At 56.9% G+C, this 20,454-nt stretch overlaps 1 protein-coding gene across 6 annotated transcripts in view; it reads left to right on the top strand.

The window, feature by feature from the left end:
* The window catches only part of APBA2 (amyloid beta precursor protein binding family A member 2), a 193,717-nt gene that overhangs the window by 157,752 nt on the left and 15,511 nt on the right, over positions 1-20,454 (top strand). For 5 of the 6 annotated variants that reach the window (XM_067699108.1, XM_067699119.1, XM_067699097.1 and 2 more), the window contains 4 exons: positions 9,726-9,871; positions 10,604-10,639; positions 12,637-12,723; positions 18,449-18,634. In XM_067699108.1, the coding sequence (XP_067555209.1) occupies positions 9,726-9,871; positions 10,604-10,639; positions 12,637-12,723; positions 18,449-18,634 (455 nt within the window). The remainder of the gene's footprint in view (positions 1-9,725; positions 9,872-10,603; positions 10,640-12,636; positions 12,724-18,448; positions 18,635-20,454) is intronic. The other variant, XM_067699132.1, reaches the window with a different exon arrangement.

A 20,454-nucleotide genomic window follows, 5' to 3' on the forward strand; every position in this document is an offset into this window, starting at 1 on the left:
TTCTAGTGGACAGAATATGACAGAAGGGATGTCCTTCCCAAGATTAGGTTACCGAAAGCCTGTGACTTCTTTTCTGCTCTTTCTTGCTTGCCTACTCTGCCACGTTGTGAGTGGCTCTGTCAGATAGATGCCCACGTGGGGTCTCTGGCCAGCAGCCCTATAAGTGAACTTGGAAGTGGATCCTCTCCTATTAAGATGGCTACAGCCCTGATTGTCATGGTGACTCCAGCCTTGAGAGAGACCCTGACCAGAGGCACCCAGATTCCCCACCCACAGAAACTGAGATAATAAATTTGTATCATTTTAGCTGCTAACTTTGGGGATAATTAATTACCCATATGTATATATAAGTAACTAATATTCTGTATATTTTTAAGATAAAATACATCATGATTCATACTGATGCTTTGCTAGCACTATAGGGATTTTTACATTTGTATCTTCCTTTTCCTAGGTCCCAAATCCCCAGTCTCAAGGTCACCAACGTAATTCTGCATTTGTTTTATTCCACTAATCATACAGCAGTCACAGAATAGCAATACCAGTGTCACCGAGGACACTGGATTACAGTATAGATACAGTAAAGATTTGTTTGCACTGACTTTTGTCTTTAGAGTATAGCTCACAAGGGATGGACCAGCAAATCACTGCATTCGACAATCATTGGGAATGGTTCTTCTCTTTGTGATTAGGTCATAACTGGATACATATTTAGATTCATTTTTCTTTTAAATCTTAGGAATTTACTCTTTAAAATTTAATCTCGTTTTATAATTATATAAAGTACTTACATGGTTCAAAAATCAAACGCACAGGGCTTCCCTGGTGGCGCAGTGGTTGAGAGTCCGCCTGCTGATGCAGGGGATACGGGTTTGTGCCCCAGTCTGGGAAGATCCCACATGTCGCGGAGCGGCTGGGCCCGTGAGCCATGGCCGCTGAGCCTGTGCGTCCGGAGCCTGTGCTCCGCAACGGGGGAGAGGCCACAACAGTGAGAGGCCCGCGTACCGCAAAAAAAAAAAAAAAAAAAAAAAAATCAAACATACATAACAGCGTACATGCACAGATATTCAGTTCCTTTCCCTATTACCCCTCTCCCCTCAGTCCTTTCCTCCCACTGCAGATAAGCATTTTTGACATTTCACATACTTTTCTTATAAGCATATCTTCCCCTTTCTTGGATAATGAGTTGGGTAACCCCCGTCTCTCCATCCTGCTTTTTTAACTTAATCCTGAATCCTGGATGTGATGAGTTCCACGCTGCGCAGGGCAGGGCAGTGTGTGGAGGACTCTGCTGCTCCAGAGACCCGCCCGACCCCCGTGCAGTTGGATGTTCCCTCTGCAGGAACATTGGGGTGGTTTCCAGTTTTTTTGCTGTTACAAATAGGGCTGCAGGAAACAACCTCATGCATACGCCTTTTCCTATTTTTGCCAGTTTTTGTATTCATCCTGCTTTTTCTGGGAAGGAGTTCTCGTGGGCAGATTTATGCACTGTATCAGGTTTGGCTTTGACCTTTTTTTCCTTGACTCCCTGTTTTTGAGTCGCTTCCTCCCAGTGGTCAGTGACTTTATCTCCAGCCAGTGTCTAATGCTCCGCCCTGTGCATCCCTCAGGCCTTTCCTCAGTGATGCTGCCCCCTGCCTGCAGACCCAGGCGTGGCCTCTCCCCGGGAGTGTCCCATGGTCTGGCTTTCAGACAGCGTCTTCTCTTTTACATCAGCCTTACAGGATCACCTTTACCCTTGCACGGCTTCTCAGAGGCACCGCCCTGGCTGTGTTGGGGCGTCTGGCTCTGGGACAGGCTGATGTGGTGGGCAAGGTATTGGGGGCAGGCAGAGCCCACTCGGGGCCAGACACCACCCCCGCGTCTGCCCAGTCTCATGTTCCTCCCTCTTGCCTCCTCTCCCTGTTCCAGGCCCTTCCCAGGCCGGCTCTTCTATGATCTGGGTGCTTCCTGGACATGGTCTCCGTGCCCCGCCTGCTCCCTGTCTGTCCTTCCCGCCCTGTCCAGTCAGGGCTATGCCCCTCCTCCCAGTGGAGTCAGGTCCCCCTCTGCCTTTTGGATCCCCAGCCCATCTGACATCTTTCCTCCCCTGTATCTTCCACGCTCCTGGCCACTGGCTTCTGAACACAGTATCCTTCCCTGCGTCTGCCCACACCCCCATGCTCACTTCCCCTGCTTCTTAACTGGGACTTGGGACTGGCTGCCTCCTTCTCTGTTCCTCCCTCACACCCCTCTACCCATATGCAAGGTCACTGCCCCATAAGCACTAGGGTACCTTTCTCCTCCCACCAGTGCTGCACAGCTGGGCATGCCTCCCTATCTAAGGCCCTTCTTTTCCTGGCCGCCCTCCACCTTCTCTGTCTGTGTGCCCTTCTTTGTCTGTTTTGCCTGTCATCTTCCACCACCTGGACAGAGAGCGTCGGAGCTCAGCAGAGCCCTGCCCCCACCCGGCTCCCTCCTCCCCTTGGTGATTCTCCGATGCCTGCAGCTTTACTTGGCACCGACATGCAGTTCCCTGGGACTCCTGAGTCCAGCTGCCCCCTGAGCTTCTTTTGGGGGACTCCAGGCTCCTGCCACTAAACTTGCTCAGAATCCTCCCCACCCCCTAAGTTCAGAACTCTCCCAGGGTCCTCTTCTCAGTGAGTAGCAGCTGTATCCATCCAGCCCTGCAGTGAGCTCTCTAGCTCTCCATCCTTCCTCCTCCAAGCCCCCTCCAGGTCCTACTGATTGAACCTGCAGGGTGAATCAGTCTGTCGCTGTCTGTTCATCACCCTGTTCCACATCATCATCATCATCATGACCGTCACCATCATCGTCATCACCATCACCATCATGATCATCATCACCACCATCATCACCATCACCATCACCATCATCACCATCATCACCACCATCACCACCATCATCACCATCATCACCATGATCATCACAATCATTATCACCACCACCATCGTCATCATTACCGTCATCACCATCATCATCATCACCACCATCATCACCATGATCATCACAATCATTATCACCACCACCATTGTCATCATCACCGTCATCACCATAATCATCACCAGCACCATCATCATCACCATTATCATCACCATCATCACCATGATCATCACAATCATTATCACCACCACCATCATCATCATCACCATCATCACCATAATCATCACCAGCACCATCATCACCATCATCATCACCATCACCAGCACCATCATCACCATCACCAGGACCATCATCATCACCAGCACCATCACCATCACCATTATCACCATCAGCATCATCACCATCATCACCGTCATCATCATCATCACCATCATTATCACCACCATCATTATCACCATCATCAGCATGACCATCACCACCACCATCATCATCACCATCATCACCATCATCACCATCACCATCACCATCACCATCACCATCATTACCACTATCATCACCATGACCACCATCATCTTCACCATCACTTGCTTGCTAGGACTCCTTCAGTAGCCTCCCAGCTTTTTTCCCTCCCTCCCCTATGTTGTTCGCCTGTCTGCAGCCTGAGTTACTTTCTAAAGGCAGAGAGCTTGGGCTCCTTCCCTGACTGATACCCTGGAGCGACAGTCCTGGATGTGGCCCCAGGATCCTCACATCTGGCTGGCACTTGCTCTGCAACCTCAGTTTATCCTGACTGCTGGCCCACCCCCTGCATCCAGCAGTTTGCACATCTCCCTGCCACACCAGGGTCTTTGCACCTGTTCTTGCCTCAGCCTGAGAAGCTCTCTCCTCCTCTCCCTCTGTGGCTTGTTGATTCCCTTTCACCCTCCAGAGCGCAGCCGCCCCAGATCCCTCCCAAGGGCGGGCTTCCCTGCTGCTCCTCCCTGGCCACTGTGTTCTGTCTGTGCCACTCACCATGGGCCATCCTGATGCATCTACTTTGTGACTGTGGGCTCCGTGTCTTTGGTCACACAGGGCCTCGTGGAAAGAACTTAGAAATGCTTTGTGCCTGAGTCAGTGACTGATCTTGGGCAAAATTATTTGACTCCACATAGACCGTGCTTCTTTGTAAAATTAGGACACTGAGGTCTGCTTCATGAGCTTGTTGCAGGCCGGATGGAATGGAGGTTGCCCAGGAGTCTGGTGTGTTGGGGTGGGGCTGCACTCGGAGGCTTTCTGGACTCACACCCACAGTTCCATCCACGGCTGTGCCCTGGCTCCACCTTGCCACCCCCTCCAAGACCCCAGGGAGCAGCAGGCACAGCTGAATTCCACTGGCTGGAAGCCTTGTCCACCCCCCACCTTCAGGATAATCCCCCCAAAGGTGGCAGGGCCAGGGGCTCCAAGGCATGGCCCTGGGGACCTCCCACCCCTTCCCTGTTCAGAGAAGCCAGTGGGGCGTCCGGTTCGCCAACGGGTGTTTCAGACGAAGGCTTCCTCCATCGGGGAACACACTGAGCGCCTTACTTTTTCTTATCCAGGCTGTGCAGGGACATTCTGATACATGCACGTACAGGTATTGTCATGCAAAGATAGTTAATGGGGAAATCAGCCTCTGGGGAGACCGAATCTCTTTCAAACCTCTCTCTCTTCTTTTGTTGTTCTGTCTCAGCTTAGGGTTCTTTCAAGAGTTGAGCAAAATAAGGACAGTTTATACCCAAACATGCAGGGCCAGCTGCTTTAGTCTTAGAATGAAGCCGTTTGATCCTCAGTTCTGCATTTGGTGATTGGAGTTGAGAGCTGTGTCTGTGGAGCTGAAGTACCCCCTCCGCTCCCCGCCCCCCGTGCTGGCCACTACTCTCTGCGTCCTGATGCGAGTGGGGCTGGGTGGGAGTCTGAGTGGCAGGAAGGTGCTGGAGGCACTGTCATGTGTATTGTTTCCTCTTTGAAGAAAGATCAAAGCAGGAGTGAGAAGACCCCCCTGCCCCATGGAGGGCGGCCTCTGCGGGAGTTGTAACAAAGCCCGCAGTCCCTCCCTGGCCTCTTCCCTAGGAGCAGGTGTCCACGGGTGCGAGTGGTGGACCCCACTGCCCGGGATGGGGCGCCCTTCACAACAGGAGCCTGTGCCCCCAGGTGAGCCCCAGATCTGGTGGGGACATGGGGCCAGCCTTTAGTAAGGCTACTCTGGGGCGTGGAGTGAGACAGAATGGTCCAGGGAGCTGACCAAGGTCCCCCTGGGGAACTGGCAAGGGGAGCATTAGAAGACAGAGGCCTCAGAAGGTCTACCCTCACCCCTAGGGATGGGGGGGGCACGGAGTGTCATGTGACCCCCCCCACCCCACACACAGGGCATGGGGACACTTGCTGAGGACCAGGCCCTGGGTGCTGGCTAGGGGTGTGCAGCGGGCGGTGACCCCAGGGCTCCTGGGACCACCTGGACTTTCCCCCAGAACAGAGTGACGCCATCTACTGGTCAGTAATGGTCACTGCAGGGAGGGCGGGTGACTTGGGAGGGTCGGGTCCTCTGCAAGAGATGGACCCTGGGACCATATTCACCAGGGGAGCAGATGGCCTGAGACGGTAGAGACGCAACTACCCTGCTCAGGAGCCCTGAGGGGCAGGGTGGAGGCTGCTGCCTTGTGCTAGACGCCCTGTTCCCTCTGTTGGGCTTGGCTTCTGCCTCTCCCTGGCTGGTGACAGTCCCCGATGTGTCCACGTGTGGACCACAGCTGCTGATGGACTGACAGGGAGGGGTTCCCTCCCGGTGCCTCCCCTCTCCCATTATCCCCTCCCCTCCTTTGGCACCCCTAGCCCTGCCCACCTGGGAGAAGGTTGCTCATCTGCTGAGCAACGACCAAGGTGCCTGAGATGGAAGGGACAGCCTGATTTGACCCTGGCCGTGGAGCCCCTCGAGGGTCAGCCAGCTTTGTCTCCCTTGTCGGGAGCAGAGTCCCTGGACAGCCGCCTGTCAGCCCCTGAGTGCGAAGCGGGTGCTGGCCTGTGCCTGGCAGAGGGGTTGCTCCTAAGATGAACGTGGGAGGGGAGCTCTTGTCTGCTGGAGGTCAGGTGGTTCCAAACAGGCTGCCCGGAGTGGGACCCAGTATGCGCGCATCAAGTTCAGATTCCAGGTCCCCCCCTCCGGCTTCCCTGAAGGGGCATCTCCGAGGCAGGGGAGGGACTCTGCAGGCTCCTGGGGCTCTGCAGGTGATTCTGGGCTCGGCGGGGCTGCCTGGGGTCTTCCCCTCTCCCTCCTTCCCTCCTCAAATGACTTCAGCTTCAGCTGTTTTTAAATGACCTGCCACCTCCCACCACCCCATCAGGTACGGGAGGTTCTGGGTGTTGGGTGATGGTGGAGGCTGTCACCCAGCATGTGGCTGCTTTGGGTCTGGTCCCGGCTCTGTCGCTTACATCTGCGTGACCCACCCCCCCATCCCTTTGCCCTCTGAGCCTTTTGAGCTGGGTGCAAATGAAAGCTAGAATTCATCAATTAAGGCTTTGCATTTTATATGCTTTTAGCATTTAGGAAACTCAGACTTTTATCTTTGCAAAAACCCTGTCGAGATAGAAATCAGGAATCCTCTCCCTCCACCCATTTTGCTGGCGAGGAAATTGAGAGAAAAACAATTAGACGGCTGTCCCCAGGGCACAAAGTCTGGTCCATGGTCCAGCAGGGCTGGTGGAGGAGCCCAGACCCAGCCGGGTCTCTGGACCCCCAGCCCGGCTCCATGTGTCCCCTTAGAGCTGACCCTGCTCCCCTGCAGACATCTGGGAGCTACGAGGATGTCACTTGATCATAACACCCAGAAAACACATCCCTTGTCACTGTCCCCCATCCCATCATTTGGGTCTCGCTTATCTGTTGCTCCTAAGATGAGCCTTTTCCATCATCAGGTCCAGACAGTGTCAGTGTCTCTTCAGCCTGGGTTTGGCTTCCTGCACACTGGTTCTCAGCCTCTGAAAAGACCTTGCTTCTGAGTTTGCTTTGTTCACGCGACTCTAGGTGTCCAGACACAGGGCACCTCCCTGCCTGGCCCCCCTTGCTGTCCCAGCACCCAGGACATGGCCTGGCCCTCAGCGCGGATGGGCGGCAGGGGGCGGGGGTGCCTTCCCTGTGCTGCAGAGTTGGGGGGCGGTTCCCGTGCCCCACCCCCCTGGCACAGTCCCCGTGCTACTTTCATTACTAAAGTACTTGGGGAGCCCTTCTCTGTGCCTGGCCCACTGCTAAGCCCTGGCCCTGCCTCCCTGCGCCCTGGGCCCTGGGGCGAGCTGGTGCCGAGGCCAGAGGCCTGGGGAGTCACTGGTTCTGTATCGGCGCCCCGTCCCGGGTGGCTCTTCCTGTCTTGGGTTGTCCGAGAGGCTGAGCACAGCTGCAGGCTCCCCTGTTGCTCCCCCAGCAGGGGGGTCTAGAAGCGGTCACAGAGCAGGACTGCCTTGCAGCTGCCCGCAGCCAGGATCACACCCTCTTGGCCTCAATGCTGCCTTGAAGCGTGACTCTCTCCAGTCCGGGTTGGGCTTGTGGTGATGACGGTGCTTTGTGACCTTGATAATTTGAAGTACCTGCCCCACAGAAATCATTCCTTCCTGCTCTGCCCCAGAAAGGGCACGTTGTATCTGCGAGCCCAGCTACAGAAAAATAGGATGGGAAACCCTCGATTTGAACATTCATCGGGGGACATTGTGACTTTCTTGGGTTGCCTTTTTAAACACTGAAAGGGTGAGATTATAAACCTGCCAGGAGCTAGGTCCCCACCAGGCCCTCCAGCCCCTCTCCCCACACTCCCCACCCCTCCTCCTCCCGCCCTGGAGCCCAAAGCCCACTGCCCCAAGGCTGCGGAGCGCTTTGACCTCCTCCAGATGCAGCCAGGTCAGCTGCTTGCAAAGAACCTTCCCACAGAGACGGATGTGGTGGGGAGACCACGCTGAGGGGGCTGTGAGCTCAGCGGGGACCCCCCTGAGCAGGTTGTCACCTGAGAACGAAGGTGTGGCTTCACTGACACGACCCCAGGCCGACACTGGATCTGGGGCAGGTGTCTACACTTACTCTCTGAAACGTTCCTTCTCTTGAAACCTCAGGAGAAGATATGTATCTGGGGTGCCTGCAGGAAACCTGTACGTTATGCTTTCACTCGAACAAACCAGCTCCGTGGGCTGGAGGTGGGGGAGAGGAAGGGTCCTGGAGGGGAGGGATGGGGTGGCAGGTGATCCTCAGGCCCCAGGTGGGGACCCCGCTGCTGCACAGGAAGGTGGAAGGAGGGCTGGTCAGATGCCCACCGCACAGGACGTGGGTGTGTCTGGGAGCAGAGGTGATGCTCCGTCCAGGACACACAGGAGGGGCAGCAGGAAGTGCAGGAGGATGGAGAAAGGTATGAAATAGCCGTGCACAGATGGGGAGGGAGCGCTTCCTAGAGGAGCCCGTTAAGGTTGCCAAGGAGTTCTGAGGGCGTCCAGGGCCATGAATTTGTAATGGAACCACTTTGGCTTGCTGGGGACTTTTTCCAGCCAGAGGAAGCCTGGGTAGAGTTTTGCTAAATCTCCAGGGCAGGCAGACAGGATGTGAGTGAGGAAGCTGAGGGCTCGGGGCAGGTGGTTTTGAACTGGTGAATGGTGCCGTCCACTCTGGGTGAGTGGGTGGTGTCAGAAACAGTGGTTGAAGCTGAGACTGCAGAACACTGGTGGAGGGAAGGGTCAGGAGGGGACTGCTGGCCCTGAGGGCTTGGGGATGCAGCATAGCCAGCCCTGTGGACACTGGCATGGCTTCGGGTGGCCTAGCTCAGGAAGGAGGGGAGCCTGAGAGCCAGGGCCATGGTCCCCAAAGAAGGGCTCTGGCTGGAGGTGGGCAGTGAGAGGGAAGAGGCAGGGAAGTGAAAAACGTGGTCGTGGGCCTGCGAGCAGGGCTGAGCAATGGCCTCCAGGTTGACAGACTGTGGACTCAGGGCCACATCCTTTGGCCACCAGTTGCGTGTGTGAAGCTTGGCGGCGGTGCAGCAGGCTTGCTCACACACACGCTGCCTGTGCCTGCTTTGGTGCTCCAGATGCTGAGGTGACTAGTTGCAAAGAGATAGCAAAGCCTAAGGTCTTTGTCGTCTGGCCTTTTACAGAAAAGGTTTACTGGCTCCTACCTAGAGGGGCCTGTCCAGGAGACAGGAGCCACTAGCCACGTGTGGCTGTTGACATGTCAGCTAATTAGGATTGCATACAAATTTTAAATTCAGTTCCTCTGTTGCACTAGCCGACATGTTCAAGTTCTCAAAAGCCACGTGAGGCCAGTGGTTCTCGTATTAAACAGCTCAGAGGTGGAATGTTCCAGATCATGCTGTTGGCACCTCAGGTCTCAAGACAGCTGATGGAACAGGGACCACGTCATCCAGCCTGGACCTGGGGTGCATGGCATGGGAGGAGCCGGACAGGCCTTGTGAGGGGTGTGCAGGCTCGCGGGAGCCCCAGGGCACAGAACTGGAGCGCGGTGGGCAGTTCCCATCACCGTCCGGAGTCGCGAGGGCTCTGGGGCAGGCATGGAAATGTTGGGGAAAGGGCGCCTCTGGGGTTGCAGCATACGGTTGTCCCCTCGGAGGCCCAGGTGCCTTCAGTGACAGCTGCCTGGCTCCGGAATTATCCTCCTGACACCATGGGTGCAGGGTTTCCTGGCCGGGTGTTGATCTGTGCAGTTACTTGTACGGTGTGCTGTCGGTAACGGGGGCAGGAGCCCCGCCCCCCCTACTGCCTGCAGACGTTCAGCCTCCTCCTGTGGCCCCTGGCCCCGCTGCCTTGCCTTTGTCGTTCAGGGCTGAGAACTGTGCCCCCTTCAGTTCCAGGGCCCTGTGAGCCAGAAGACCTCATCGACGGGATCATCTTTGCTGCCAACTACCTGGGCTCCACCCAGCTGCTCTCGGAGCGGAACCCATCCAAAAACATCAGAATGATGCAGGCACAGGAGGCCGTCAGCCGGGTCAAGGTAGGGGCGGCCCAGGAGCGCCCGGGTTCCCTGCAGGGAGCGCTGGAGCGGGGTGGGTGACACGGCCCGCTGTCCAGCGCTGACCCCACAGCCCTGTGCACGAGAGTGGGAATGTCTGAGGTGCCTGTCGGGGCCGAGGGAGAGTTTGCCTCGGATGAGAGGACGCAGGCTGGGGACAGAGAGGCTCCATAATGAGGAACTGCCACGGGGCCCCCAGGACACGTGATTTTTAAAATGTAATGTTCCGAAGCATTCTAGTCACGTGTTTGTATAGAGCCTCTCATCCCATTTTGACTGCCTCTGTATCTTTACTGCCAAAGTACTTGCAGAAAGGGAAGCAAAAAAAATCATACGTTTTATTTAAATCTATGACCTCAAGAAAAGCTCTGACGCACTTGCAGCTCTCGGTGCCCGTCATTCGGATCACCTGGGGTTGAAGGGTGGGTGCAGCCGGGCAGGGGAAGGATAGGACCAAGTCAGCAAAGCTGATGGGGTCAGGAGGGAGGGGCGGTGGTCTGAGGAGGTGCCCCTCTGGGCAGTCGGGGGTCTCCCTGCGGGGTGAGGAAGGATGTCAGCCCTCCCTCCCCCATCCTCACTGTACTCTGACCTCCTCGACGGAGGGGGAGGGGCTCCAGGCATGAGCCCCGCGCGGTAGTCGGGAGAGGGCAAAGCAACCTGTCCTTCCTTCGCTTCGCGTCCACCTGTTTTTCTTTTCTCTTTCACGCTGCTCAGAGGATGCAAAAGGCTGCTAAAATCAAGAAGAAAGCGGTGTGTAGGATGTGGGGTTTGCTTGTGTTTCTGTGGCATGTCCTGTGCAGGGGGAGGGGGCTGGGGGAAGCCCCAGGAACAGAGACGATGTGGCAGATGGGTTTTTCTCTTCCTTTGGTAGGTCAATGCTAGACTGTTGAATGAAATCACAGACACTTTTTTTCTTTAAGCCGCCCACTTACGGAAGCATTTAATCGTTGCCCTTTTTTTCATTTTTCTTTTTTAGAGTCTCCATGAGCTAGAGCATGGTTACTGCCGTGATGTGGCCGTTTTGTGTAGACGTTTTTAAATGTGGCATTTGATGCGACCATGTGATGCGTTCAGTGCCTAGGGCCCCTGTACAGAATTAATTAAATCGCTCTGACATTTAGACTCATTAAGTTTAATTTACTGAATCGGGATGATGAGAAATGCAGTCTGCCCAAGGGATGCTTTCTCTATTGAGAAGTTTCTGGAGCATGGGCAGACTTTTAAAAATCTCGGGTCGACCTTCAGTTGTTTGCTCATCAACCTGGTCGTTTAGTAAATGCTGGGCACGTTTTAACTGGAAGTATCCAGTGCTCTGTGTCCGAGGGGCTGTCCTGGCACTGGATTTTGCTTGGGCAGAAGGAGAGCTAGTCCTCTGTGCCCGCCTGGAACACCAGGTTCCAGCAGTGCGGCCAGAGGACCCTGCCCGGGGTCTCCCCTACCGCTGCAGTGAGGCCTCCCTCCCTGCGATGCTTGCTCTTTGCCCAGCGGCCTCTCCTGGGATGCCTTCAGCTGCGGGCAAGGAAGGGACTCACGCATCTCCCTCTGCCCAAGCCACCTTGTGCTGGGTGTCTCCAGGCACAATGGAACGAGCCTGGCTTTGCAGACCTGCAGTGGGGTGTGCTTTCCCCAAGGCGACGGCCCCCACCCACAGTCACCCCGTGCCCCCCTGACAGCTGGAGCAGGACAGTGCGGACCACAGCCTGCTCCTTGGGTCTATAGTCCGGAGAGCTCAGAGGGGTCGGTGTAGGCAGACCAGACCGTGGTGCCAGCCAGGGCCAGCGGTTACCTCCATGAAGAATTGTTCTTTCTCTCGGCCAGGAAGATGCTCAGGGTCATTGCCAAGGGCCCCTTCACTGATCTGCCCGCAGCTGGCCAGGCAAACAATGATAAGAGGGTCTCCATGAGGGACCAGCGTCCCCGGCATAGAGTCCCCACCCCAGGGATTTGCTGGTGACTGTAGGGCTATGGACCCCCATCCACAAGTGACTACAAAGTGACCAGAAAGGAGTATTTATCTTGGTGGAGAAACCCAAGAACTCGCATGTCACTGCCACTGCACAGTAGTATTTAGGATCCCCTGGGACAGGCTGTCCCAGTTTAGGGCAGGCCCCGAGCAGTGCATTCAGCTTCCAGAACATTCTTTTGCACATTGCTCCAGCCGTATGATGGGTGTACCCGGGAGATGACAAAACGGGCATCTGTGGGATGGCTTCTCCGGTGTCCTGTGAGGGCAGCGCCCCGTCTGGTTGAGGTCTTGCTTCCCTAGGGTTTTTGGAAGCTGGACCGATGCTGCTGGGGGTTGACATGACTGTGGCTTTAAACTAGAAGAAAATGCAGATATGCTAATCCACCTTCTTGGAAGAATTCCTTCCCCTTTACCTGGGGATACTTGGAATCCCAAATCCAAGAAATGTAGCTCTAATCCACAGACCCTGTGTAGCCGCCGCGTTCCAGAAGGGTGGGCAGGCGGCTGCAGTCTGGATGCTGCGACACGATCCCCCCAGCGTCCAGCCCCCTCCGGGCTCAGCCTCCTGGAAGCGGTCCCCCCTCCCACTCCTGTGCCAACTGCGCTGAGCGAGCTCACTCAGCTGGGATGTGCTGGGGAGGCCTGTGTTTAGACTCCCATGGCTGCCTCTGCTAGGAGCTTCTCCCTCTAGGGGCGCTCAGGGTCCTTCGTGAGATTGTCAGGCCTTTGTTTGAGTTAGTTTTTTTAAAGGTTTGTAACAGTCTCCACCATCCTTTCTTAGAATTCTGAGGGGGATGCTCAGACGCTCACCGAAGTGGACCTCTTCATCTCCACCCAGAGGATCAAGGTGTTAAACGCAGACACACAGGTGAGCTTTGGAAGACGGTGCTTTAAAATCGTGCGCAGGAGCTCCCAGGAGAGCCAGGTCGAGCTGCAGACCCCGTCTGCGGGGGTGACATGGCGTCCCCGGGACAGTCCCCCCCGGCCCCTGCTGTGAAACGTAGAGCAAGCTGGGGGCGGGCAGCAGCCTCGGGCCTAGTGGGGTGAAGCTGGCGATCAGGTATGCACAGCAGCAGGGATGAAATAGAGACACCATGAAGGGGAGCCGGGTAGCGGGGGGAGGGCGTGTGCTCACCATCAGGATTCTGGAACGGCCCTCTCGAGGCCTATGCGTGCGGGGCTGGGAGACGGAGCTGGAGGGTGGAGATCCCGGTGGCCCTCCGCACCCGCCCCCTGCCCTGCCCCAGCCCCAGCGGCGGAGCTCCAGAGGGGAGGGTCCTACGATTTCCTGCCTGTAAACCACATGCCCAGCTCGTGTCTGACCTCAGTTCTTCTCGTCTTCCTGTGCCTGGATCCGTGCACAAGCCTGCCATTGTGGGGAGACAGGCGAGCAGACACAGGAGCCAGGTGGAGGGGGCTGGGAGCTGGGTGTGGGCAGGGGCACGGGTGGATGAGCTTTGCAGTACAGGAGGGAGGGAGGTGGCCGAGGACAGAGATGGGGAAGGGCCCCACTCGTTCTGGGGATGGGTGAGGCCGGCCAGACGCTGGGGTGCCGGCCCCTTACTTCTTGCTGTTGGCAAGTGGTCCATATCGCGACGCTGAGTATGTGGGCAGCCAGTTCCCCAGGACCTTCTGCCCGATGGTGTCACATCCAGCAGTGACCTTGTCAGACTCAGGTACAACGTCAGAAATGCAAACTGGTGATTTTCTCTTCTGTTCTGCTTCCAAGTTTTACTGTCTAAAGTGCTTCTGTGCAGAAGAGCTTCTTTTTTTCTTTTCCCCCCTTTTTTTCTCTCCCTTTTTACTGTGGACTCCCAGATTTTTTTTTTTTAAACTTGTGTTATAATCCCTTACCATCGTTATTCTCTTGGGTGCTCAAATCACCCAGATCTGGCCAGGGCCTTCCCACTGGGCCCTGTGCCGTCCTGGCAGTCTGCCCGTGGTCTCGGAACACGTTCCTGAGACAATGAGATGTTCTCCGCCCTCCTTGCACTCCCTGCCCGACACCTGGAACCGGCCATTCTTCAAGGAGCCGTGGTTCCTGTCCATGGGGAGGGAGGCACAGAAGCAGAGACCTGGGTTGCTGGCTCTGCCCATCATTGCTGGGGGGCCGTGGATCCTGGGCCCTAAAGATGAACCGAGCTGGACAGTATCTGTTTTTAAAAGCCAGGAGTTCATACACGTGCCTCCTATTTGAGACCAGCTCCATAGGGTCCTGCTCACCTGCCCCCTACTCCGTACGCACCCTGGTCCCACAGTGTAGGTCGTGGCTCCTGACTCCCTCAGTGTGTTTTCTCGCTTGGTCTCTCCTGGGGTGGACCATGCCCATCGCTGGGCTGCTGGGAGGAGCACAGCTTGGCTCTCAGGTAGTGGATGAGCTGGCTGTCACCCCTCAGGACCCCGTGGGCGGGAAGACCTGACATGTGGGGACAGAGGAGGCTGCAGGGCGTGTCTTGGAGTGGCACCATGACGTGGCTCCTGCTGTGGCTCCCTCCCAGCCCCCGTGCCCTGCTGTCCGGCCACCGTCTTGGCCCTCTGATCTTTGTGTCCAGCTGCCCTGTCCCCCGTGGGGCCTTGAACTTGGCGAGAACTGAGGGAGCCGCCCAACCAGGTCAGGCGTAGGACACTTCACAGCCTCGGGCTTTGTTTCCTGATCTTTCGTGGGCAAACTGTCTGGATTAGATCCTCCCTCCCGCGCCCCCAGCCCTCATCCACCCACCTGTCAGGGTCCCCGAGGCCACCCCAGGTTCCATAAGTTGATAAGAGGCCTCAAGGGATTCAGCATATAGTTGTACTCAAGGCTGTGATTTACTACGGCACCAGGATACAGAGCAAAACCAGCGAAGGAGAAGATGCCTGGGGCTGAGCCCAGGGAAACCCAGGGTCCTCGCCTGATGGGGTCACGCAGGATGAGCTGAACTTCCCAGCCGCGAGCTGCGACGGCACGTGTGAGACGTGGGCCATTGGTAAGCTCGAGAGCGTCAGCGCCCAAGGTCTTTACTGGGGGCTGGTCACATAGGCACCTGTGCTGTCTGCCATGCGTCAAAGTCCCAGGCTCCTGAAAGCAAGCGGGGCTCAGGCTGGAGCACGCTGCTTGCCCAAATGCCTCAGGCAAGGTGAGCCGGTCTTATCATGTCAGGTGGCATGTCGGGAACCCTCCTGAAATCCAGGTTCCCAGACGGGCCGAAGGCCACCTGCGGGCAGGCTTTCTGCGGACAGTGTCAGGCCTGTTCTGTCAGCCCTTCTCTGATGCTCCTGCATCAGCGGAGACTGGAAACCGGGCCCATCCCTGTGAACTTGAGGACTTGGACAAGTTTCCGGACATCTCGGAGCCCTGTTGATTCTCAGAGGAGAGTCCGGCGCCGGGCCCCTTGAAGGACAGATGAGGCGACTCAGAGCAGGGCTCACATATGCCAGCCCCTTCCCCTCACTCCTCCCTTCCCTCCTCTGGGTCTTTGGTGTCTGAACAGGGCCCGGGGACAGGGCGTCCGTTCCCAAGAGTGGGCAGAGCCAGAAGCCACAATTTCCTTTGCTTTGCTCGTTCAAGGTCGGTCCTTAACACACGTGGGCTTTCCATCCCGCCAGCCGCAGCATCGTGGCCAAGTCACGCACAGCCGCTGCCCAGACCAGCATCTGTTGGCCGGTGCTCACCTCCCGGCTACAGAGCAGGGCTGTGCTGTGGTTTTGACCATCTGTCTGTGCTGGCTCTTGGCCCTGTTGTGTTCTTCCTGAAGCTTTGCTTTCGCCACGTCGCTTCTTGGGTTCTCTCCAAGAGTCCTGACTGCCACCGTAGACCTCCTGGCATCTTCTCCTTCTCCCACATGCTGTTCCCTGCCCACATCCTCTGCGGAGGGCTGGCTGAGCCCACATAGTCACAGCTCCTGCCCTGGGGAGCCTCTGGTGGCTGCTGGAGGTGCCCGTGGCTCCCCGGGTCTCTGTGGACAGGAATGTTTCAGAACCACAAAGCAGGAGACCTCGGGGTTTTCAGCCTATGTGGGCTGCCCCAGGGACGTGCTACTGATGACTGGGATCTGGTGTGGAGGAGGATGTGCCCCTGATCTCCAGCGGGTCAGGTGTCCTGGGGAAGCCCGAGGCTCCCTAGGGCTCAGGTTCAGGGCCACTGGGTTGGCCGAACTGTGCCAGGCCAGGGGAAGGGCAAAGTGAGGATGGCATCCAGGACCACCAGGACAGGGTCCTCGACGGGCAGCATCTCGCTGGAGGTCCCGGGCAGGAGGCAAGCTGGTCATGGTCCTTCTTATTGCCCCTCCAGTGGTCTTTGAAGTTCAACTTTAAGAGTCCTCCCCCTTCTCTGGTTGAGCTTCACCTCTGCTCGTCGGAGGTATTTAAAGAGTGTTTTCATTTCCCATTTTCCAGCGGAAAGCCCCCGTCGCTCTGTCCCATCGGGCTCTCCTCACTGTGGCAGTTTGCGGCGTGGTCGGTGCCCAGCATCTTGCTCTCTCATTGTTCATCTCCTCCTCCCGGCGTTCCTGTGCATCCTCACAGCCGGGTCTCCCCACGTGGGGAGTCCTCGTTCTTCAGGGGAAGCAGCTCCCTCCTGGGTCTGCTCCCCACCAGCAGGGAGAGTCTGCTCCCCCGTCCGTGCCCACCCACCTCCTCTGCGGAGCCTGGTGGGGAGTGAGGGCTGGTGGCCTCATCCTGCATCTGCTTTGCGGGGAGCAGGTCTCCTGTGGGTTGGTAAGCAAAGCCCTACCATTGATGGGGCCCTGTCCCCCTCACATGAAGAGGCCCTGGGGGAGAGAGAGAACTCGGGGTGTTTGCACACACGGTTGAGAACTAGATCTGGTGGGATTGCTCTCTGTTCTCTTCCATGATGGAAACGTCAATGACTTTTCTTGCTGGAGTACAGCGGGTGTCTGGGTCATTTCTCGTAGCGTTCTTGACTGGGAGGTCAGGGCTGGTGGGAGAAGCAGAGGTGCCCAGCTCCCGAGGAGCCCCCATCTCACTGGGAAGATGGGACACACCTGGTTCCCTGTGTGCTCAGGAGAAAATGCTGGCCGCCCTGAATAAGACAGGCCGGGTTCCCTGTCTACACACCCTGGAACCTCGGAACTGGCCTTGGGGAGAGGGAAGGTCATGCAGGGTTAGCTGGGGGTGGGGGGTGGACGGTGCTTCCTAAAGATGAACTAACTGAGCACTGGCCCCTGCAGGCTTTGGGGTCACCGAGAGCGAGGAGAACAGGAGCTGGGAAGGTGGGTCAGAAAGTTTCCATGAGCCGTGGCCTGGCTGCCTGGCCGAGGTGTCTGGGGAAGCCTGGCCAGTCGTGGGCACTGTGGATCGTTTGAGAGTTTGCTCTGAGGTCGCTGAGGATGAACTGGAAGTGTGGTGGTAGGAAACTGGTTTGACTGTAAAATAAGAAATGTTAGCAGAGAAGCTGGGAGGCAGGAACAGATGCAGAGACTGTGGGAACTCGAGTGGCCGGTTGGGGCAGGAAGGGGACGAGGCCACGTGGCGGGCGGCCTTGTCTGGGAGGAAGCGGGCTCTGCTACTGACAGGTGCTCGGAGATGGGGAGAAGCTCATTTCTGACACCTGGGGGTTGAGTCAGGTGTTTCTGAAAGTGGCTGGAGATCAAGAGATGCTGAAGAGCCACCTCCACTGTCCCCTTTCCAGCGGCCCCTCCCGGAAGGGGGTTCTTGTGGTTATAAACCGCAGCCCCCCACCCCGAGCTGGCCAGAAAACACAGCAGCTCCAGGAAGTGTGCAGAAGTGGCTTCTGTGACGAAGACGGGCTGCAGAGGTTGCAGAAATGCCCCATTTTCTTTTCTGGAAAGAGGACAAAGGCCTAAAGGACCAGCTGATTAGTTTCTCAGAGCCTCTGTGTGCAGCCTTGTTAGGTAGGGGCCCCGGGAATGATGCTTGGTAGAGATTTCTGCCAGATGACAAAAGCCATCGAGAGGGATGGGCCCGCCAGGCCCCGGGGGGATTGAAAGACTGCGGAGACCCATCCATCAGAGTCAGGCGGGCTGCCTCGGGAGCCCCTGCCCAGGCCCATGCTGCTTGAGCTCCTGGGACGAGCTCAGCCCTGGGAAACACTGGCTCTGGAGCCTTCCTCCTCTGCTTGGCAGGAAGTCTGAGCCAGGCGCCCTCCTTGCAGGGAGAGGCGCCTTCTCCAGAGCCACAGATGGCCTCCGATCGGGTAGGGACGGGCCTCAGCTGCTGCCCCTCCTCCACAGGACCGGGAACCCCACCCAGCATCATGCCCCCACGAGCATCATTTTGGAAGCTGCAGGGCTAAGGTGAAGGCACATCACCTTGACTGGGAATCACCGCCCTAAAATGCTCTGTTCGCTGGGGCAGTGGCTCTCTATCCTGGAGACTCTGTCGCTCAGGGCAGATCTGGCCACAGCTGGAGATCTTTGTGGTCGTCACAACTTGGGACGGAGGAGATGCCACTGGCGTCTAGTGGGTGGAGGCTAGGGATGCTGCTAAACGTCCTACTGTGCCCAGGACACCCTCACAGTATGGAATGGTCCAGCCCCAAACGTCAGGAGTGTCGAGACTGAGAGCCCCCAAACTTGGGTGTTTTTTAGGGCTTGTTCCCTGTAACGCAGGCCCTCTCATGCCTCTCCCGCCAGGAGACCATGATGGACCACGCCCTTCGCACCATCTCCTACATCGCGGACATTGGGAACATCGTGGTGCTGATGGCCAGGCGCCGCATGCCGCGCTCAGCCTCCCAGGACTGCATCGAGACCACCCCCGGGGCCCAGGAGGGGAAGAAGCAGTATAAGATGATCTGCCACGTGTTTGAGTCTGAGGATGTAAGTAAATGCTCGGGCGTGATGTTCCCCTCCCGACGGCCCAGGCCCCATGGGCTCTGTGGTCCCAGGAAAGCACATATAGGATGGGGATTCTGTGCCCCATCATGGACGCTTCCAGTGGAAGTGGTGATTTTTCTAACACTCTGAGTTTGCAGAGACCATGAACACAGCTCTGTTTCGCTTCATGAAATAAGTTTTTCAGGAGCTGTTTGCAAATGGAACCGTACTTAAATATGCCGAGGAGCTCTTTGACAAGGTCCTTTAACAAAACCTTGTTCTCCCCAAATAAAGTAGCCCTTGACTAACTTTTCTGTTGAGATGCACACCCCACACTCCAGGGTTGCAAATGGGGAAGCGCCTCTGCTTCTGCTCATGGCCATTTCAGGCCATAAGAAGTTGGAAAATCCAGTGCACCCTTGGACAACATGGGTTTGAACTTCGAGGGCCCACTTACCCATGGACCTTTGTCAGTAGTAGATGCTACAGCGCTACACCGTCCGCCTTGGTTGACTCCGCGATCGTGAACCGCGGACACGGAGGAATTGCGGGTACGGAGGGCTGACTGTAAGTTAGACACAGATTTTTTATAGACTGTACAGAGGGTCACAGCCCCTAATCCCCATTTTGTTCACGGGTCAACTGTAATTCTGACGTTTAAAATACCGCAGACTCGCTAAGAGACCATAAGCCCTTTGACTCCTTCCTTGGATGGGATGAGAGCATCTTTCTGAGCCTGGAAGAGGGAGAAAGGGACCGGGGAAGGGAGCTGCAGGGCAGGAGGTGAGCGGGGTCTCTGGGCTGCCCCCCCAGGGCAGGTCTGATTCAGGATCACCCAGGAGGCAGCAGCTGAGCTGTTCTTGGGGCTGTTGCCAGAGCAGGATTTTAAAAAATTCTCTCTCCTCCACGGATGCTTGGAAAGGGCATTCTCGGTTACCAAGGGCCTTGAGGGCGTGTCAGGGACCCGGAGCAGTGGGGAAGGGTCCCAGTGTTTTCATGTTTGAATGCAGGGTGGGTGGAGGCAGTGACCTTTTTGCTGAGAAATTGAAGTCACCTACAAGTGCTCTGAAGCAATGACACATTTATAGGAGAGGAAGTTTACCTACAGACTCACCAGTGCACACACGTGTTCCTTTCACCATTATGCAGATGTCTGTGGACACCTGCATGGGAATTTTTGTTTGGCTTATGGCTCGAGGAATCTCTGAGACCCGGCCTGGGGGCATGTGATGGGCCCTGGAGAAGGGCTGTGGTGATGGGCAGGGGAGGCAAGAAACAGGCCAAGTGGCAGGGGGTGAACAGTCTGCTGGCTCGGGGAGCAGGAAGGGGCTCCGAGGTGCCCACCGTGCCCCGGGTGCTGCTGCGGCCTGGGTTTCTCTATTCCGTGGGAGAGAAGGCTGAGAGCACAGGTGGGGGCGGGGCTCCAGGTGGTCCTTGAAGGCACATGGGAAGGATGGGCTGGGAGGGGCGTGAGGGGATGCAGCAGCCATCCTGAGAGTCGGGCCCTGATGGTGGCCCCATGCGGGTCCGACTGCTGCTGGGGTGAGTGGAGGATCCAAGGGTCCAGTGAGAACAGAGGGGGACACCTGGAGAAAATGGAAGGTGGCCCTAAGGACCCTGGTGGCCCTCTCAGACTTTCCGTTTCCCTTCTGTAAAGTGGAGGGCAGTGCAGGTGAGCCGAAGAAATGAAAGGGCTGGGGGGGCAGGGCAGCCTCCCTCGCTATTCGCCCACCTGCAGGAGGCCCCCTCTGAGTCCCAGCCTCCAATGCCAGCCCCTCGGGGAGGCCCCCGTGACGCTCCCTACCTTTCTGGGCTCACAGCCT

The sequence above is a fragment of the Pseudorca crassidens genome, chromosome 1 (assembly GCF_039906515.1).
Source record: "Pseudorca crassidens isolate mPseCra1 chromosome 1, mPseCra1.hap1, whole genome shotgun sequence".
Classification (NCBI taxonomy): domain Eukaryota; kingdom Metazoa; phylum Chordata; class Mammalia; order Artiodactyla; family Delphinidae; genus Pseudorca; species Pseudorca crassidens.